Source organism: Chlorocebus sabaeus, chromosome 2, assembly GCF_047675955.1.
Source record: "Chlorocebus sabaeus isolate Y175 chromosome 2, mChlSab1.0.hap1, whole genome shotgun sequence".
In the NCBI taxonomy this organism is placed as follows: domain Eukaryota; kingdom Metazoa; phylum Chordata; class Mammalia; order Primates; family Cercopithecidae; genus Chlorocebus; species Chlorocebus sabaeus.
In genome coordinates, this window is record NC_132905.1 from 57,982,032 (window position 1) to 58,004,217 (window position 22,186).

Genomic DNA, 22,186 nt, shown 5'->3' on the forward strand with positions numbered 1-22,186 from the left:
ACAAGAAATCTGTAGTAAATATATTTAGTAGTGATACATTGAATGCTTTCCTTTTGAAATCAGGGACAAGTTAGTCCCTCTTCAGTAATTTACTAGAAATTATAGACAGCGCAGGAAAGCAGGAAAAAATAAACGATAGGAGGATTGAGAGGAAACAAAACTTATTTTGCACAGATATGATTATACAAATATAAAATCCGTAAGAATCTATAAATATTTAGAATTAATGAAAGGTAGGCAAAGTTGTTGGATATAAAGTCAGTATAAAAAGCAATTGTATTTACATATGAGAGGAAATTTGCACAGATATTATATAAATATAAAATCCACAAGAATCTAGAAATAAATGTTTAGAATTAATAAAAGGTAGGCAAGGTTGTTGGATACAAAGTCAGTATAAAAATCAATGGTATTTATATATTTACAAACAGTAAAATTTAGAAAAAGATGCCATAGCATGAAAAAATACTAAATACTTAAGAATCTAGCAAGTGCTATGCAAGACCTCTGACATTTTAAAAACTTTTTTGAGAGATATTAAAGTAGCCCTGATAAGTGGAGCAATAAACTATCACTGGATTAGAGGATACAGTAAAACAGGTAATTGACCACAGTTCCAATGTAACTGCAATAAAAATCCCAAGTATTTTTTATAGTACTTGTTAAGCTGACTCTGAAACATATAGAGGAATAGAAAGAGCAAAAAAGAGACAAGATATTCTTGAACAGCAGCAAAATGGGTGATGTGCCCCCTCCAGGTATCAGACTGTAAAGAGTGAGACTGTATCTTAGTGCTGTAGTTATCTAGACCAGTGCTACAGAATTTGAGAAACAGACCCGAGAATATATGGACTTTAACATACCGCAAAGGAGGCATTGCACATCAGTAGTATGAAGATAGACTTTTCAGTAAAGGTGGTTGGACAATTGGATGTCCCTATGGGAAAAAAAAATTTCCCAGATTACCACTATTCCATACACAAATCAACTCCAGATTTATTAAAAACCTAGATGTGAAAGTAAAGCTAAGAAGTCTTTTGAATTTAATATGGCAGAGTATCTCTGTGGCCTTAGTGTAGGGCTTTTTAAAAAGGCCATCATATATTCAGCTTCACTGAAGTGAAGTAACTTTTTTTATCAAAAGATACCATAAAGATAATGACAAGACAAACCACAAATTGGAAAAAGATATTTGCAAAGACATTACACAGTACTGAATATTCACAATACATAGAGAACTGTAGTGGGGGAAAAATTGTGTGAAAGATTTAAGTACTGTACAGGAGAAATCTAAATGGCCAACCAACAGAAATATATTCAGCATCGTTAGTAATTGCAAATACAAACTAAAATCTGAGATATAGTTACACTGTAAGATTGGCAAAAATAAAAACATCTGATGCACCAAGCCTTGCTGCTGTGGAATGGAGGCTTACTCACTTCTGTGCAAGAGTGAGTTGGTACAAGCCAGTTGGGAAAACAGTTTGGCATTAAGTAATGAAGATGTGCCCTGTGACACAACAGTGAGACTCCTAGCTATAGACCTTACATGAGACACTCAACAGAAGTATTCATAGGAGCATCGTTTGTAACAGTAAAAGCCAGAAATGTGTATCAACAGGACCGTGAATGACTTGTGGTGCACAAGCCCAGCCACTCTTGAAGCTGACTTTTACAATGTTAGTTGACTGAGAGAAGCAAAAGACAAAAGAATATGTGATTCCATGTATGTAAACTTCATCAACAGGAGAAACTAATAGGTGGTGAATTTGTAGAACAAATGCCTTGAGTTTATCTTTTAAGAAAACGTGTTGCAGCTTTTGAAATGCTAGTATGCAAACATATAGTCATCTTATACTGCAAAGTAATTGTCATAAATCCTAACTAATACAAATTTCTGTTACCATGTAATCAGCTACAAAGTCCTATTACTACCATTCTGAGTAGTAGTCAGAGCAAGGTAAAAACACATGTTTTAAAAAAATATGTATTTATTACTTTCTAGGGTGTCTCACATTCTAACATTTTCCTTTTTTTTTTTTTTTTTTTAAAGAAAGGGTGGATTTTTTGTCGATCTCTTTGTAAGAGTATCTAACCAAGTTGCAGTTAACATGTACAAGCAGTTGGGCTACAGTGTATATAGGACGGTCATAGAGTACTATTCGGCCAGCAACGGGGAGCCTGATGAGGACGCTTATGGTAAGCTCCCTTCCATGGCAGTATCCTCAAGAAGTCGTCGAAACAGTTACATTCATTCTACAGATTGTAGTCTTTGATTATTTTAATAAATGTAGAAGAATCATATTTGACTTTAATATTAAATCTCCCTCAACCTACCTTTATGAACCTATTAGTAGTAATTAACTTACCTATTAACTAACCAGTGGTTAATTTCTGTACATTACTGTTTTACTATGTTACATACATATCATTTTAATAACAAGAAAGAACGTGTATTGTGAGCTGAATCCTGGGTGAGGTTTGGTTAGCATCTGGTATACTTGGCAGTTGGGAGACTTATTTATAAATACATTTTGCTTAGAATCTGGTGGAAGTGGGGTAGGGGATAAAACCTCTTATGGGAACTTTATACACTTTACATTTGATATAATATGTTGTTTGTTTATATTAAACTTTGCTTCTTTACAGATATGAGGAAAGCACTTTCCAGGGACACTGAGAAGAAATCCATCATACCATTACCTCATCCTGTGAGGCCTGAAGACATTGAATAACCCTGGGCAGTGGTTCTTAGGCAGATACTCTATATACTTTATGGACAATATTATTTTCATTGGATGATTCTGGAGCTCTATTAGGAGAAAAGTAATCATTTTAGGTCTTAAAGACTTCAAGAAAATACAGGTTATCAATTTATTTAAAATCTCATTGTTTCCAGTTAGCAATGTCATACCTATTAAAGCTGTTCACTAACAAAATTCAATCAAAAAGGCAGCTAGGTCAGAAGGAAACATCCCACTCTCATGGTTCGTAATATTCACTGTATGTATGCTAGGGAAAAGATTTGCTTCAGTCTCCTCCTAAATTCTGTGCCTGAGAACCACTGCTGCATATATTTGTTTTTAAATTTTATATTGAATTGTTAATTGAAGCTTAAAAAGCATATATGAAATGTATAAATCTAAGATGTATAATAAAATACATTGTTGACCCTATGAATGTTTTCTGAAGTTTGTTAGTCATTTGTAAAACTAAATCAGATTGTAATCCCAGTACTTTGGGAGGCCAAGGCAGGCTGATTGCATGAGGTTGGGAGTTCGAGACCAGCCTGGCCAAAATTTATACTAAAAATACCATCTATACTAAAAAATACAAAAATTAGCTGGGCATCCCAGCTATGCAGAAGCTGAAGCACAAGAATTGTTTGAACCCTGGAGATGGAGGTTGCAGTGAGCTGAGATTGTCCCACTGCATTCCACCCCAGGCAACAGAGTGAGACCCTGCCTCAAAAAAAAAAAAAGAAAAATCAGGATTGTGAAAGGTCATCATTTAGGATATGTTTTTTTCATTAAATTGTGACTTCCATACATATTTTAAAAATGCACACTTGAAGCAATCACTGCCCAGCATACTTAAAAGCTCCCTTCTTATCGTGTAGTAAATTCTTCCCAGTCACCTGCGTTCATACTGTTACACTGTTAGTCCTAGATCTTTTCTCCTCTTCACAATGCTTTATTTAAATGCTGCCTTTCTAAAAAACCAAAAAAACAAACAAAAACTGTTGAGGTTATTTTTTTTTTTTAGAGAGGAAAAAGAACATAATACCTAAAGAAAGGTCATATAACTATAGCATAGGCATAGGCCAACCATGTATTTTATGTGTAGTGTCATCCTCTGTAATATGTGAAAATATCCAGTTAGTGAAAGACTTAACTAAAGAAAAATCCACAAGAAATTATTAAACTTTTACTATTGAAAGGATTTATTTTGGTGGAGTTGAGGGTGGGAGAGAAGTGAATCTTTATGTTCTCCTGTTAGAGAATAGCTTTTTCCCTTCCAGCTTTCACACTGGCACATGCTTATTACAATTCTACCTTGGGAACATGACAGAATTTTCTTCTTATGCATACATGCAACATAAAAAGGTAATTCTAGGAAGTCTGTGATTAAGTCACTTGCATTCTGACCTGTTTTCATCTCACTCCCTGACTGGATGAGCCAAAGGCCTCATTAAGATGATGTTCTGCTCACTCACTAGGCAGACCTTTACTTGAGATGTGATCTGACACCGCAGCAGCTGATGCTGGTCCAGTGACTAAAGCAGTCAGGATGAAAACAGATTTTCCTTTTATCTCAACAGTCCTATTTTCTTCTGTCCTTAAACACTGTATGTTATTTTCAAGATAAAATTTAGTAACATTACGAAGTAGCTTTATTCCTTGGGTGAATGAGACATGTGCACATTTAATAATCAGTTTGCTTACTGAAGGTCCTTTTAGGGGAAAACAACCTTAAAAATATAGTTCTAGTCCTTGGGCAGTGAACAAAGAAAAAATATGCTTGAGAAACAGTCCAGGTTAAAGGAAAACTCTCAGATCGGTTAATGTAGTCAAATTTTTGCTTGAGAATGTGAGCAACATATCAGCAAATATATTCATTCTTGTGCTACTCTTCATTATTTAGCATAGAGCTACCTTACGTGTTTCTACACATGCTCTAAACCAAGAGTAAGTTTAACATGTCAGCAGTGAGGAGTAGACATTTTCTACTCTAGCACACTGGGAGATGTTTACTGGTACTCTAGGTAGAAATTACTCCATTGTCCACTAAGTTTGGGAAATAATATGGCAACATTGCTACCGGAGATACATAATATACAGAAGCCTAACTGTAAAGAGATTTGATTAGCGAGACTTAAGTCTTAGTCCAGATTTTCCCAAATTTGTGTGAACATGGGACATCATTTTTCATAGCACACATGTAAACAAGCCATTATTCTTTAAACAAGCTATTACAAACTCAACCACTCTGGAGAACTGATGAGTGCCTAACTGAAATTAGACTAAATTCCTCTTGGTAAATAATGTTTCCTGAACCTTGTTCAGAAATAGAATCACTGCAAATTTTTTTTCCAAATAATGTTCTAAAAAGCACTTAATGTAACTGGCCACTAGTAATAAAGTAAGGTAAATTAATCTACTCACATTTAATTCTACAAGGAATGAAACTATTTTTAAAAGTGGCTTAGAACAAACACTTTACTGAGCACTTACTATGCACCCACCAGGTATATTTCTTTTATAATATAATCTTCAAAATGAGTTGTCAAAGTATTGGCCCATTTTGTGAATGAGGAAAATGAAAATTAAGTTATATAATCACGAGTGGCAGAGCTGGGAAATGAACTCAAGTCTGTGACTCTGAAGACATGAAAAAGTTACATATTTCAAATGAATGCATAAACTATCTTTATGGTTATGACATGAAAAGTTACTGCAGAATGTTACCTTAATTACATTTTCTAATGCATGATGTGGACAGACGTTAGAAAAGTTTGGACTCAGTTGGAAAAAGAAATCCAGCAGTTAAAAAAGTCCTTTACTTGCAATCCCCACCCCTAGCTAACCCAAAAGCATTTAAAAAATAACTTAAAAAGTAGCTATCAAAGATACCAATCAATTTCTTACTGGTGAAATATATAAGAACTTCCAGGAGTCACAAGAGTTCCAAACAATTAATTTATAAAAATAACAAAACATTTGTCAATATGAAAAAAAGATCAGGATTCACTCTCATCGACGTCCTCATCTGGATGGTGCTCAGCATCCTCCTTTTCCTGCTGCTGTTTCTTCCACAGTTTGGCCATGGCCAGGAGTTTGAGGTTAGGTTGGTTGGCAGCATCTTCTGGAAAGATGTAATCAAAGTATTCTTCCCAGCCTGCATCAGACTACAGAAATAAGACAATGAAAAGATAAGCAAACATGTGGGTGATATACTCACATATCAGAATGAAGATTTTTTACTGGAAATCCGAAGGATTACCTCCATTTTACAAAACAACATCAAAGTCTACTACAGAAAGAACAAGGGCTGGGTCTGAAAGACTGGGAATGAGTAAGCAGCAACTGTAGCTCAGTGAAAACTAAAGTGGTACAAAAAAAATTCTAAAAATCTAAGCATAGCTCTTCTACAGTCAACTAAGATGTTCAGTGTCTCCAACTACATTGCGTAGTCTTACGTTTAAGAAAATGTTTAACGATTTTTACATAATATTCATCCAGTAGCAAAAGTCATACATCTGTGCATTATTATTCCAACTCCCTACCCTCCCATCCTTACCTCCTATCAGTCACTGATTTCACTTTCCAAATACTGTTCTAACAGGCCCTGTGGCCCTATTCTAGTTCCAGCTTCCATGTCTTGCTCAGCTTGTAAAAACTGCTTCCTGCTGGGTCTTCTTTCTCCAGTCTAAGCCCCTTGAGTCTACCAGTATGAGATGCCAGCAATCTGGTCACGTCATTTTATGCAAAACAGTCTTCACTGACTCCCACCAAACTCTTTCTTACCGCCTACAAGCCTTCTCTGGATAGGCTGCTATCTGAAAGTTCGCTTCTGTCTTCCTCCACGCTGACTTCCTATTTAATGCTCTAAAAATATCACACTTCATGAAGTTCCCAGACTCAACCGTCACCAAAACACCTTTGCCAACCCCTTCTCATTCTCCACCTCTGACTGGACCATATGCTCTACCCCATGTTTCCATAATAGCCAGATTGCAACCATCTCCTACTCCAGGTGGTCTGCTTCCATTCTAAGATTGTACATATGCCACTTAAAAGTCCACATTTCAAAGTCAGATGTGTTTCTACTCATGTGATGTGAGATGAACAGTCCCAGGGCAGAGATCTTACCCCATCGTCCGTCTGGACCTTTCTTCTCTTCTTGACTTTCTCTGGCATGAGTTTGTCTACTCTCTCCTTATCTGAAGCTGTTCCAAATTCCTCTTCAAAACTTCGCCAAGACTCCAGCAGCATAAGTCTCTCTTCCTTTTCTTCACAGTTTCGCATGGTTTTGTTAGCTTCTTCATAAATTTGTCTGCATTTAGCCAAACTTCCTTCTTTTCCTGAAGACAACTCAAACTGAGCAAAGCTGATCCATACCTTTAAAAAAAGTTATTATTGAACCAAATTAACCATGTCACTCAGAAGACAATAATGTAGTAATAATAAAGCAAATTCCCAGTTAATGACATCGGAAAGATGTGTTCATTACTAGTGTTTCACAGATTAAAACAATGAATATATGCTTCAATATAAACACTGAAAATATGTCATTCTACATTCTACAATTAAATGTCTGACATAGTTTTAAACTCTTGAAAAGAGTTTAACTTGGCCGGGCGCAGTGGCTCACGCCTGTAATTCCAGCACTTTGGGAGGCTGAGGCGGGCAGATCACAAGGTCAAGAGATCGAGACCATCCTGGCCAACAGGTGACCCCGTCTCTACTAAAAATAGAAACATTAGCTTGGGTGTGATGGTGCACACCTCTACTCCCAGCTACTCGGGAGGCTGAGGCAGGAGAATTACTTGAACCTGGGAGGTGGAGGTTGCAGTGAGCCAAGATTGCGCCACTGCCCTCCAGCCTAGCGACAGAGTGACACTGTCTCCAAAAAAAAAAAAAAAAAAAAAAAAAGAGTTCACCTTTTTTTCAATCTCGTGATACCCAAGCTATTCACATGCAACATGAACAATGACCTGGTATAAACTTAACATTCGAAAGTCCTCTGAGATTCACGTTTCTCTTAAGAAGCAAGGAAGTCCTTTAAAACAAAACAAAACAAAACAAAAAACAAAAAAACCCCAAACACTTAAAATACAGAAATACAGTATTTTCTTCAGGACTGCTGATTCAAGCAAAATGAAAGATCATCTACAAAGCAAAAGGTTACCTTGACATGCTGCGTCCTTTGAAGCAACCGTCGATAAAGGTTTCGTGTTCTTTCTGTTTCTTCCTGCTCAATTTCAAAATCAATATATGATTTCCAAAGCACCTAAGAAAGACAAGTAAATTGGTCAGTCTTGACATTTGCAAAGCAGCATGCCCCCAGCCAAAGCACAGCTTAAGTATCACTCTAACCTACATCTAGGAACATAGGAGTCTTACAGAACAACTAAAGAACACATGTGGATAAGACAAATAACACTGGTATCTATAAGCTGGCCAAAACTTGCCTAAAATTTCAGATTACAGAAAAAGGGCCTTGGATTCAGTCTTAGAGATTCTCTTTGGAAGTTTTTTAAATGGTTGACTTATCAAGAGCTGAGAAACTTGCCAAGCATCTCCCAGGTACTCTTTCATATTCCAGCCACATGCAGTTGAGCTTCCGGAGAGAAAATAGGCCCAGGTTAGCCAGTATGTATGTTCTTACCTCTACTGTACACTCCTTGTTATTATGAGAGTTCAATGCAGCAAGCATTCACTGAACAGGTGAGCACTGGCTCGGTACAGCCTGGCAGGGCATAAGAATGAATAAACCGTGGCCTGGACACCTGAAAGCTGGCAGTCTGGTGGAGGAGCCGAGGACAACTGACAAACTCAGCGATACCCAAAGCTCTGCCTTAATGCAGTCAGGGGGCCAAACCATTAAATGCGGGGTCATGTCAGTGCATGAGATTAACAAAACAACTGGGTGAGTTCTACGGCTCCTGTGAGATTCAAATCGGTCCTAGCTGTGGTTTGGTGCTACCCTGTGGGTCAAGCTTAACTACTGAAGGCAGGCGAGGACTTTCAGGACAGTGACAACAGTAGTTGCAAGGACATCCTGGTTTAGAGAATACAGGGATATGTGTTCCCACCTCCATCCCTCTTGTTCTCCAGGTGGGCCAGCCTGCTGGCTGCTTCTTTGCCTGGTGTCTTCCCCAGCCCCTTTAGGCTTCCCTGTTGGAGAAGGGGCATCACCCACCCCCATGATATCCCAATTCATCCTGGGCATCATCCTGGATGTCTACTGTGTTCTGGTATCTAACAGGAGGGCTACTTCCCCTGTCCCCGACAGCCACCTTTCCACATACAAGCCTAATCTGAGCAGAAGAGACTAAGTTAGCTAGATCTTCTTTATACTCTAAAATACACCCACATTTAGATGGTCATCTAAAGTAAGACTAAACAAGTATCTTAAACAAAATGGTATTTGACTTGAGATGCTCACCTCTGGCATGTCTAAACGTGGCTGACTGATGGCTAATTCATAGATTGCCCGTGCTCTGTCAATATCACCAAGGATTGTCTCTAATTCAGCAAATTTAATCCATGAGGTACAATTTTCAGGTCCAAATTCCAGGAACTTTTCATAAAGCTTCCGGCATCTGTCAAATTCTCGAAGCTGTAGCTCCAACTCTATGTAAACTTTAAATAATTTGTTTTTTGGACATTTGCCTATGGAAGTTCCCTGGAAAATAAAATAACCAGACCACTGTGATACTGTAGTGGATTCAATTTGTGCAGTTATTGCACTGCCCTAGAGGCTATTCTCTGATGAGGAAGAATCTTGCAAAGTCAACGTGGCCTACCGTTCTTTCCCTCTGTGGTATCACAATGTTTACTGGTTCTTGACAAAAGGCTGAAGGAAACTCCTCTAATTCATTCAGCAAGAGGCAGTGTTCCAGAAATGTTTGGGCAACTAAATAAGATAAGATTGGAAAGTTTCTCAGGATCTCCTAGGGAATATGGACGTCAGATGCATAACACCTCTTATAAATAAAAAGGACAAGGCATGGTGGCTCGTGCCTGTAATCCCAGCATTCTGAGAGGCCAGCGTGGGAGGATGATTTCAGCCCAGGAGGCAGAGTTTGCAGTGAGCCAAGATCGCGCCACTGCATTCCAGCTTGCGGAACAGAGCGAGACTCTGTCTCAAAAAAAAAAAAAAAAAAAAAAAAACAACCCGGAAAAGAAAAAAAAAAAAGGAATAAAAAAAAGTAGAACAATTAAAAGTGCATTTAATACACCAAACAGCTTGCACAGGATCAGATTACCAATTCCAGTCTGTGGGAAGATCTAGTAACTGGTAGCTAGAGAAGTTTCCAATATTGAAACAGAATGTAATTTTCCCCCGGTAATAATAATAATTTGCGCATTATTAGTCAGTGTTTTTACAGAGGACGCACGTTTTCTAACATGTCCCAGGCTATAAAGGTATAATACTTCTGTCACTTTTTAAAGTAGGAATTGTAAAACTTCCAAGCACCAAAACTTTAATTTCTTTCTCATAGAACTTAATCAGACATCTTGATCCTTTCTTTACTTACCAATGCTCTTCTGGCTAACGACAGATTCTTCTGTCGTATTTCAAACTGTGCATACAGTATCCACATTTTGGCAAATGTGAACTAGAAAACAAAAGCACAAAAACATCTAGCTTAAAAGCCTCATCCAAATTAAATTGAATTAAAGTAAATTTAAATTAACCAAGGCCATTGGTAATTCTATTTCTCTAAAACTTCAGAGTAAGAGGAATGTACTCTGCTTATTTACAAGCAAAAAAGACCACATTCGTTTCACAAAAGCTAGAAACCCACATCCCATGATCCAGATACTGTACTGTACTGCCTGGCATGGTAGCCTCTCCTCAGAATCATGATCCAAATACTGTACTGTACTGCACGGCACGGTAGCCTCTACTCAGAACAGACTTTGTTTTGTAGGCATGCTTGTATGTGGGCAGAATGTCCTACCTCTATTCTGAAAAGTAACTCTGTCAACACTTCTACAGAAGGAAACACGTTTTGTTTCTCGTGCTGGGAAACAAGGCAGCGGTAACATCTCAACCATCTACACAAGAGGCACATTGATCTGGGCATGCACACACTCACTGTTACCAACAAATCTGCCTCTGTGTCCCCGACACATGTTGTGTGCTCTCTGCATGGAAATCTTTCTCCCTCCACTCAGACTATTCAAATTACCTAGCCTTCTCTGAATTTGTTTGTTTGTCAATGCAGGCAGTCCTCCGACCTAGACTGTGAGCTGTTTTCAGAGGCAAGGCGCGTATCTCAGTTTTATTTATGTTGTCCATGGTGGGTCAGGGAAGTATTTTATCAACCAATATTGTTTCACTGAATTACTTCACAAGTAACAGAAGAGGATTCTGACCTGTTTGAAATGGAATACTTTAGAGCAAACATACCTTTTTGTGAGGAATTAGTTCCAAAGAGGCTTGATACACCTGTCTTGTCCTCTCAGGATCCTGTATTAGGATAATAAATTTTCACAAAATACTGAAGTCTGCTGCTAACACTCATTTTACTAGTTACTAATTTTACTGATACTAGTAAAAATGTACATCCCCAAAACTGAGTATGTTTCACAAGTTGTTACTTGCAAACCCTGATTTATGATCTAAAGTATGAACGGCCACGAAACTTCAGTTTAAGAATCACCAACAAGACACCAAACTCTAAGCCCTTCTTTGTAGAAAGCCTTTTTGCCTGATGGCAGAAACAGACATTTCATAGTCTCAGATCAAACCCAGAAGGTTAATACAAATGATTTCTGAAAATGCCACTTGATTTTTCCTAAAAGCAAAAATGCACAATCTAGCCATAATTACCCCTATTAATGAGCAAATCCAGGAAACTATATTTAATTAAACTAAGGGCTGGTTCACTGTTCTCTTTCAAGTTCCAAGTGATATCTTGTTGTGCCTCAAGTAAAAATCAAACCAAAATAAGAAAAGCCCCTCACGTGTGGCCATAACAAGCACAGAGAGTTTAAAATGTTGCAGAGTGAATATATAACTGTATGGCTTGAACAGAAGCCTATAAAAATTTAAAACTAAATTTCCTTGTTTCAAGAATCATAAATATCCACAATAGGTGAGCTGTGAATACAGAGGAGAGGAAACCATTAACAGCTGACACATAATTCTGTTTTTTCACCTTTGCCTCCAATTCTTCATAGAGTGCATAGTTAATCCAAAGATAAATGTAGCGCTTCCAGTGCCTCTTCTCCTGAATGGGTGGGACATTGGCAATGGCCCTTTCATAGACTTCTCTCACGGCTTCAGCTTCTGCATCACTTTCTACCAAGCGCAAGTAATCAAACCATGCATCATAATTGTGTGGATTCGCCTAGAAAGACAACCAGTTTAATAAATAAAAAGCAAAACCAAGAGCTGCACTTGCCAGGTTAAGCAAGCTGAAAAAGGGCATCAGGCCGACTTTCTATATTTTAGCACCTTTTCTTCTAAATTTTACACGTTCTCTCATTTTAAAAACACCATCCCTGAGACTGCATAAATAGAAAAGAAACAGGAACACAGAGGATAGATTACTAGCCAGGTGTCCCACAGCAAGGACCCCTTCATCTATAGTCATCACTCTCATGATAGTCAATAATTAGATGCCTATTCTTACCAATGCATTTGCTCAAATATGTGACTATGTATCATTATGTCTGTAACAACAATAGAATTATATCATGCTCACAATTGTTAAACTTGCCTTTCCAATTAACAGTAATTCATCTTTCACATATCTTGCTAACCTACCACCACAGATTAATAGTAACAGATTTAGTCCTTTGCTTGGAGGTATCTTAATTAACTTGACTAAGTAAGAGTATTTTTTATTTATTTTTATTTTTATTTTTGAGATGGAGTCTGGCTCTGTCGCCCAGGTTGGAATGCAGTGGCGCAATCTTGGCTCACTGCAAGCTCCGCCTCCCGGGTTCATGCCGTTCTCCTGCCTCAGCTGCCCATGTAGCTGGGACTACAGGCACCCACCACCACGCCCGGCTAATTTTTAAGCAAGAGTATTTTTAAATACATAGCAGAATACTGAAGGAAAATGCTATTTTCTTTGAATTGAAATCAAAATAGTACATTACAGAAAAAGAGATGCCAATGGAACCCTGTCTAGCATACATCTTTTGTTCAGGCAGTTAAGCTCAAAGGTGATGTGCAAAACAGGTTTTTGGACCAATCTCTGACTCTTCCACCTTCTTCCAACAATGAGCTCGAATGGAGTCCACATTTCTTTTGCTCCAGTTCTACACACAGTCAGCAATCAACAAAATAACTTACAACATGTAAGTGGCACAGCAAATCCAAGTGTTGTTTGCTTGCCTTTTCTATCAGCCTTGTTTATTCCTACTTGTCTGAAATAGCTGCCAGTTGATCACAGGCACATCATCAAGAGATTAATCACTTGTAGTAGTGCTAACTTGCTATGATTCATCTTAGTGTTGCTAGTATTGATGAGCACATCTTGGGTTATCTGCAGAGTTGACCATCCACACCAGCGCTCACCTTTACTTCTTCTTCGTACTGGAATCTCCGTTTGCTCACAATGATATCTTCAATACCCCGCCTATCACCAAACTTCTTCTCAAAGATGGTATAATTTTTAAAGAGTTCTTGGGCATCTTGTTTTGAAATTCTGTCCAGGGCATACTTGTAAATCACTCGTACCCTTTCAAACTAAATGCAGACAGGATGATTACCTTCTATAACACAATATTCTCATGACAGTCACAAGTAGGAAAGTAAATGTACCAAAATATTACTTAATTTGAGGCCTCATAATGTCCTGAGTAAGATGCTTTTCTCCATTTTGTTGAAGGTATCTCTGTCAGGATGGACCAGTACCCTGCTTTGAGCTCCACGTTTAATACTGTCTACCTAACTAACACTGCCAATTGGATGTCTACTGCACATCTCAAACAGGTCCAAAACTGAGCTTGTTTCTTCCCCACTCAACCTGGGACTCTCCCCATCTTCCCAATCTTAGTAGGCAAGGCCTAACCTACAGTCACATACTTGCTCACGCCAAAGCCTTCAGGTGATCCTCAATTCCTCTTTTTCCCTCATTCTCCATATTCACTCTTGCAACATGCCCTGCCATTTCAATCTCTTCCACACAGCCCTTCGCTTGTCCCCAGACCCCAGCCATCAAGCTCCACTGTTTACCTGGACCACTTCAAAAGTCTCCTCACTAGTCTCCCCTGGTTCCACTTTTGCCATCCACCCCCATATATTCTCCATGAATTAGCCAGAGGCTCTCTTTAAAATATAAATCATATCCAATCACTGTCCGCTTAAAACCTTTTAATGCTTCCTGCTGGCTCGAACAGAATCTAAACTCCCTAGCATGGTCTGTGCAAGACCTTGTATAGGCTGAGTATCTCTTGTCTGAAATATTTGGTACCGGACATGTTTTGGATTTGGGATGTTTTCCCAGTTTTGGAATATTTGCATTATACTTACTGGTTCAGCATCCCTAATCCAAAAACCCAAAGTCTGAAACGTTCCAATGAACATTTCCTTTGAGTGTCATGTCAGCACTCAACAAGTTTCACATTTTGAGTTTCAGATTTTCAGACTGGGAATGCTCAAACCTGTATTTGGATGGATCTCAATTCTGTATTATTTGAACTGCCTTTTTTTTTTTTTTTTAAGAAATGGGGTCTTGCTCTGTCACCCAGGCTAGAGTGCAATGGCACGACCATAGCTCACTGTAGTCTCAAACCCCTAGGCTCAGGTGACACTCCTGTCTCAGTTTCCCAAGTAGCTGGGACTGTAGGCATGCGCCACTATGCCCACTCAATTTTTTTTTTTTTAGAGACAGGGTCTCACTATGTCGCCCAGGCTGGTCTCAAACTCCTGGCCTCCAGCGATCCTCCTGCCTCAGCCTCTCAATATTTGAGCTATTTTCATAGGAACAAGGGAAAAAAAGAACTATCTTATTTGTAGGGCAATGTCTATTTCCATTCTAAATTTTGTTTTCTGTTCTGGGGCTTTATGCTTTTTGTTTCCCACATTTATTATCTGTTAAGTCCTTTACTTAGGATGCTAAAAGACTTGCTCTCAGTTTACGGGCATTCAGACTAAAAGACTTAATTTTCAAACAAAGCACAATAAAATTAAGACAGGTACAGTACAATCTATAATCAGCTCCCATCTGTAGCTTAGTCACATATATACACTGTTCTCTGTGAGAAGTTGTGTTTTTTGCATTTTGAAAACATCTTCCCCAGGGACGTGTCAGTAAGAAAAAATGGAAATGAACTCACCATGCACAAAATGTAATCTTTGCTAAGCTGTTTCACAGTATAATGAAGTTAAGTATACTTACTTCTTTCTGATTTTCTTCAAACTTGGCAAAGGCGACATACAGGTGCTCATCCATATGTTCATCTCCAAAGAATTCCACAGCTCTCTCATACACTTTCCGTGCGTGGGCAAAATAAGCATGTTTTTCTTCAAAGCGGGCATACTTGATCCAGTTCTTAACATCAGGGTGCACGAGGACAAGTGCAAGGGGATTAAGGAAATACCAGGCAAAACAGCATGGCTTAAAAAAATGGTAAGTAAACACCAAAACCATACCAAAGCCCGGAAACCCCAACAATTCGAACTACAACTCTAGGGGAATAAAACACACAAAAGCGAAGAACTAAACAGTGGCTTCCGTGAGAGCAGGGCCACGCCTATTCATCTCTATTTTCCTCTAGTGCTTAGTTAAGATTCTAGTGGTGGGTACAAACTTGAGTTTGGAAGCAAAGACAAATCTCAACCCAGGTTACCAACCATGTGATCTCGGATAAGTCACCAAACTTGTCAAAGTCTCAGCTATTTCATTTGTAAACAGGGAAATATAATGCCAACCTCACTGGATTACTGCCAGCTTTAAGTGAGAAAATGTATGTAAAGCCCTTAGCACCGTTTCTGGCCAAAAGAACATAGCACTGTAAGTAGTCAATAATGGTCTGTTCAATAAATGGCACCGATTATATTAAAATATTAATACTTGAACTAATAATTAAGAAAAAAAATGTTATAAAAAGCAAACTGTTAACCAGAGTCAAAGCAGAAAGTTTTGAATTGCCATTTTAATCTATCTTCCTTGAATAAATCATTAATTTCCAAAGTAGTAATACATTCAAATATGGCAAAGAAGTGAAGAGCATCATTTCTGAAGCTGCGCTACTAGGTTCACATTCTATTCCCATCAGCACCTGTGAGAACCTAGTCAAGCTACTTAATCTCTCGTGCCTCAGCTCCCTCATCTGTAGGATGGAGAAGTTCCTACACTGCAAGGTTGTTATGAGGATTAAACCACAATATTTGTAAAGTACTTAGAATAATGCCTGGCACATAGCAAGTACTATAAAAGCTTTTGTCAAACTAATAATATTAAAATTACTAGACATAATTAAGATCTTAACACTGTCACCTAAAGAGAGAAGAGTAAAAAAATAAAAAGATCTTAATACTGCATTGTAAAGTTGATTCTCATTATTTGTGGTAGTTATGTTCTATCTAGTCACTGCAAACACTTAATTATTGAGTACTGAACCACTGCGCCTAGGGGAAACATGTATATATACAATCTCACATTCATGACCATCTTAAATCCTAAAAAGAACTCATCCTAGCAGATTCTATCTTCATTATTTTGTAAGAAAAGTGATTTAGAAATGTTAAGTGATTGGACTGAGGCTGCCCCACTGACAGATTCAAACTCCCCAACTGGCCCCCGGGCCGGAGCTCCTTGCACTACATGGCACTGGCCCTTCCTGTCTCCAAGCTCTGGGCATGGTTATATGAGGTTAAGACCAGAAGGCACAGCCTCGCCTTGCTGGACTTCATGCTGTGTGCATGTCCACAAACGACTGTGAAAGTGCCACAATGACTGATTTTTGGGGTTACAAATAAATTTTAGCAAATATGTGATTTTGCAAATATGGAATCTGTGAATAATGAGGAATGACTGTACTTTAGTTTCTAAAAGTGCTTTCATGTGTATCATTTAATCTTCACAAGTGAAGAAAAACACCTAACAAAAGTGTTTTTATTCTTGTTTTTAAGAAGAGGACACGAAGACTCAAAGGAGTTAAATGACTCACTGGAGCCACACAGCCAATAAACAGTAAACCTTTGATGAACTCCAGTAACGATAGTAATGACCAACACAAACCTTAGAAAAACAGGACTGGCAAGGGCAGCCAGAACCTTAGTACAGTTAGTCCTCCAGCCATGGGTTCCATATCTGTAGATTCAACCAACCTGAGATAAAGTATTCGTGAGAAAAAAGTGCTTCTATACTGAACATGTAGTTTTTTTGGTTATTATACCTTAAAATACACAGAATAACAATTATTTACATAACATTCACATTACATTAGGTATAAGTAATCTAGAGATTATTTAAATTATATGGGAGGCTATGCATAGGTTACATGCAAATACTACATCATTTTATATCAGGGACTTAAGCATCACCGATTTTGGCATCTTCTTGATGTCCTGGAAACAATCCCCCAGGAATATCGTTTTCCACAAGGAAACATTAGTTTTCAGCACTACAATAAAATAAACCCAAACTCTCACTACCCAGATCACAAATTTTCATTCTGACCAATCTCTTTCCCTACAAAACATAGGGAAGCTGATAAACTGGCATTCTTGACTTCTAGTCTGATGTCAACGACTGTGTGTCCTGACCATGAGACACCTCTACAGGAGCAGCAGCATCCAGGACAATCATGGCACCATACAGTTCTCGTCCAAAGGATATATCGCTCATAAATGGTGCGGGCCCGATCCACCTCTTTGTATCTCAGTTCGAAGTTGATGTAGGAGTGCCAGGCTTGCTCCTCAGGCTGCCACTCCATCCAGCGCTCAAACACCTGCCGGGCACCAGCAATGTTTCCCAACATTTCCTCCATGTATGTGTACTTGTACCTTTAACAAAATCAGCCGAAAACATCTGCTGTGGTTTAGTTCTCCCATTGTTGAATGGGAGGAAGATTTAAGATTTTATCTTGCTTAAAGGTTAAATTGAACATGTTTTGTTATTGAAATATAAATCTGAAAAAGGGTGAACCATTGGAAAAAAAGATTTTTTATTAAAAGTTGCCTAGTTCAACAAGAAGCTTATGAACAAAAGATTGCAATCAAAATTTTAGTTTCGATTACATAGCTGTAGAACATCACAATTATGACTTAACAGACTATGGGACATTAAAAAGCATTTATGTTTAAAGAAAAAGTAGGATGTAAAATTAAACTATTATCATGTAAATAAAATAAATACAGAAAATGTGGAACTTTTCTCTAGTCTATAAAAGGCTACTTTATCAGAAACTTACCAGAACTGATTGACTCGAGGCAGCGTTGTTATGGCCCGGTCCCAGATATTTCGAGCATGGTTGACTTGGCGATTCTTCATCTCCATTTCTGCATATTTCAGCCAAAGTGTAATATTTCGATAGTCTACGTCTAAAGCACGCTCGTATATGGATCGAGCCCTTAAGAAGCAAGATTTGCAGGGCATCAAAAGTAGTGCAGACAACACATGCAGCGGTTATTTCACACTATCTGGAATGCCCTGATGTTTTATTAGGTGTCTACCATGAGCCAGGTTCTGGGCATAAGATGATGAAAAGATATAATGCTCTCAAGTACCTTACGAAGTCTTATAGAAAGACATGCATGCAATTATAATGCAATGTGATTTATGTTATAGTCAAGATCTGCACAGGAAGCAGAGAGGAAGAAATGAAAATGTCTGGTGGAAAAAGCTAAGTAGTAGGTAACTCTAGAAATGAGAACTTGAGGCAAGTTTCAGTTTACCAGGAAACTAAGGTTGGTGGGGAGGGGGTGCTCATTCCAGGCGAGGAGAACAGCCAAGCCTCACAATAAGGAGACATGATATATTCAGGGAGTGGCACGTACACAGGCGCAGCGGGGGAAGGAGGTATGAGGGGAGAATGCAGAAAGCTAGACAATAGGAAGGGCCAGATTGCAATTTTTATTTTTTTGGCCATTGGTTTTCAGCTAACCATTAAAAAAAAAAAAAACTCAATATATAGAAAGCAGATGAAATTGTGCTACTTTAGCTACAGCTGACAAGATCAATCTGTAAAGTCTCCCCCGCCCCTCCCTCCAGGACTATTCTACCCCAGTGCTCTTGAGGCCCTCAAGGGAACCCTAGGGTTTCATGGAACCATAGTTGAAAATTTCTACCCGAGGCACAATCTTTTATCTGTGCTTTAACTTTTTCTTCTTCTTTTTTTTGGTATCTGTTAACCTATGAATCATTATACACAAAAGTACACTTTCAGCAATTTTACCTCTGAATCTCCTTTAGGCTTTCTTCCCATTGTGCGTATTTTATCCAGTTACTAATTACAGTCCTGTTTTTTCTTATGTTATCTTCAAAAGTCTGGAAGAAGGCAAAAAGGGTCAAGTCAAAGGGCAAATGACTAAAAATGACAGCACCCTTGGTCTATTTTAAGTCGTACTAAACTGGTTATTCATTTTGTTCATATTTAAGAGAAATTACATTCTGGAATCCTTGAGGAACAAGAAATCCACTACAGAAGGTTACAATCAACTTACTGATACTTTAAAATAGTCTATGCTTGTCCCTAATAAAAAATGTTTTTGACTATTACCTGTAAGTCCTCTGGTAATGTTCAGAATTTCATATATAACAGAATTCATGCTTTAAAACAGTCCCACATTCTAAAGTGAAGAGGTCAAATCGGATCCCAAAGTCTTCTCATAGTCCTTTTGCAGATCTCAATTCCTCTTCCTTTCTTTTCTTTTTTTCTGAGACAAAGTCTCACTCTGTCGCCCAGGTCGGAGTGCAGTGGTATGATCTCGGCTCACTGCAGACTCTACGTCCTGAGTTCCTACGATTCTCATGTCAGTCTCCTGAATAGCTAGGATTACAGGCACCTGCTACCACGCCCGGCTAATTTTTGTATTTTTAGTAAAGATGGGGTTTCACCATTTTGGTTAGGCTGATCTCAAACTCCTGACCTCAGGTGATCAGCCCACCTTGGCCTCCCAAAGTGCTGGGATTACAGGCATGAGCCACAGTGCCTGGCCAGATCTCATTTCTTAACACAGAAGGTGGTATAGACAGAAGTACACAGTCCAGCCTTACTAAGCATACCCTCCTTCCAGTTGTCTGTTGTTTCACCTGCTAAACTTCCACCCATTTTTGATTCAGCATCAAAAATTATGCAGATTCAATTGTTTTATACTCTAACCAGAAAACTCAAGGCATATTTTATATGGTTCAGAAAAATGCTGTTATCTGGTAACCAGAAGGACATTATTCATGTGTCTAGGAACACTAACCTCATCTTGCCCTGCAGAATCCAACCAGCTTTTCAAACTCTGACCGATACACTCTTTAACAATTAGTGGACTGAAAGATACCACACTGACTGACCTTCCTTTTCCTTAGTTTATAATCATTTAATTCTTCTTCATCTGTGATCTTCTGTTGAGGTGGAGGTGGAAGAAGCTCAAGTTCTCTTTCTTTAGCCTCTCTTAAGAGTTGTTCAGCAGTTATCTGTACCTCAGCCGGGGCTTTGTTTTTCACCTTTTAAGAACAAGACATTTCTATTTTTAGTAGATGCTCTTCACACAAGGTTTAAGAAACAAACATACATTTTTTAGGATATGAACTTCATTAGTATTATCACAAGATGCTCTCTTTGTATGACATGTTCCCATTCCTCCATGAGACTGAAAAGAAAAAAAAATACTACGTTTTCTCTCTTATTCATGGTATCTACTACAAAGCCACAGGTAAAAGTCTCAAGAGAAAAAGGTGGCAAAAATAATACCAAGTTTTCCCTTTCAGATGAGTATAATAATAAACTTTGAGGCCGTGTAGGTAAAATTCTGACCAGAGGGTTTACCAAGATGTGTAGCACATCTTATTAACAGTATTACAACCTGCATTTGCAGAATTCTTCAACTTATTTAATGCTCCTGGTGGAAAAGCGGGTATGGTTTTTTCACGGAACCTCAAGTCAAAGGCAATATTCAATAAGTTCCCATCATTAGACTGTAAGTTTCTTGAGGTCTTAGAAGCTTACAGTCTAACGTAGCTTAGAGCTGCGCTGTCCAACACAGTAGCTATGAGTCACATGTGGTGAGCACAAATTGAGGTGGACTGTAAATGTAAAATACACACTGGTTTTGAAGACGGCGTATGAAAAAAAGAACAAACTATCTCACAGTTTTTATACCGATTACCTGTTGAAATGATAATATTTTGGATACATTAGTTCAAATAAAACATATATTATCAAAATTAATGTCACTTTTTTTGCTTTGCTTTTACTTTTTAATGTAGATATGAGAAAATTTAAAATTTCATATGTGGCGGGCACTGTATTTCCACTGGACCGGTGATGCCCAATAAAAGTGTATGTAGCTGAATTATAAAAATTGTTATTTAATGCCACGTGTGGAGTAATGATAATGGTGATAGCTCATATTTAATAAGCACTAAGTGCCAGACACAGTGTTACTTGCTCTATATGCATTACTTTTGCAAGTCAGACAAATAGTTATGTAAAGGTCCAGTTCAAGTGAGTCATTTGGGCTCAAGAAAGACTGGAGGGAGGATATCTGTAAAGGCTTCAGACAAAGTCTGCCACGTATTAAGCACTTCGTAAGTATCAGCTATCGAGGGAAATACCAGATAGTAAATCTACTGTTTAATTAACTTATGATACTATACTACTCCTGCCGTCTACTCTCGCCCTCCGCTGTCAGCTGGGCTAACTCCCACTCAGTCTTCAAGTCTTAGCTTAAAGGTCATTTCCTCAGCAAAATTTACTTTCAGGAACCCTTCATACGACCCCCTTATTCACGCCCACGGCATATTCTACTTTGCCTCTCAGCAACGTCTGGCAAGGTCGTCTTCATACACACACTTGTGTTTTGAGTACTGCTTCTGGCCAGCGTCCGCGCGTAGCCAGCGCCCAGTGCAGTGCCTGGGTCAGTAAATCTTCACTGAACCACTCCACTCCTCCTCCCAGCAAAACCACCCCGTCGTGTTCCGCGATGACAAGAGCCCGCGCCCCACCACCAGCTGACCCTTCCTCTCCATCTCTCAGGGTGAGCCTTCTCCCCGGGGGGAACACTGTCTCTCCCCCGGGGCACCTCCAGGGCTGAGGGATGCCCCTCTCCTGGGACACTTCCCACAAGGCCCCTCGCGATCGCCTACCTTGGCCACTTTGGGAATCCGCTGTTTCCCGGCCGCGGTGGAGGCCGCCATGTCTGCAGCAGCGGACCTCGGGGCACCTGTCCCCCGCACGGAAGCTAGAAATCTGCGGTCTGAGAGCTCACCGAAACCACAAAGCTTTCCGACAACAAACAGGATCCCGGAATCGGAAGCGGAACTCGCCCGGCT

General features: G+C 38.9%; 2 protein-coding genes across 2 annotated transcripts in view; one reads left to right on the forward strand and one right to left on the reverse strand.

Moving 5' to 3' along the window:
• The window catches only part of NAA20 (N-alpha-acetyltransferase 20, NatB catalytic subunit), a 16,487-nt gene extending 13,311 nt beyond the window's left edge, over nt 1-3,176 (forward strand). The window contains exons 5-6 of the mRNA XM_007961351.3: nt 2,054-2,199; nt 2,650-3,176. Coding sequence (XP_007959542.1) covers nt 2,054-2,199; nt 2,650-2,735 — 232 coding nt within the window. The 3' untranslated portion in view covers nt 2,736-3,176. The remainder of the gene's footprint in view (nt 1-2,053; nt 2,200-2,649) is intronic.
• On the reverse strand, nt 2,025-22,181 carry CRNKL1 (crooked neck pre-mRNA splicing factor 1). Its single transcript, XM_007961431.3, has 14 exons — nt 22,001-22,181; nt 20,207-20,359; nt 19,095-19,186; nt 18,111-18,269; nt 17,537-17,703; nt 15,092-15,270; nt 13,267-13,437; nt 11,897-12,088; nt 11,146-11,205; nt 10,268-10,348; nt 9,172-9,411; nt 7,912-8,013; nt 6,873-7,121; nt 2,025-5,908 (listed from the first exon to the last, which is right to left on the reverse strand). Exons 1-14 carry the CDS (start codon nt 22,049-22,051, stop codon nt 5,741-5,743), a joined length of 2,064 nt encoding a protein of 687 aa, XP_007959622.1. The 5' UTR covers nt 22,052-22,181; the 3' UTR covers nt 2,025-5,740.
• Nucleotides 22,182-22,186: the final 5 nt, after the last annotated feature.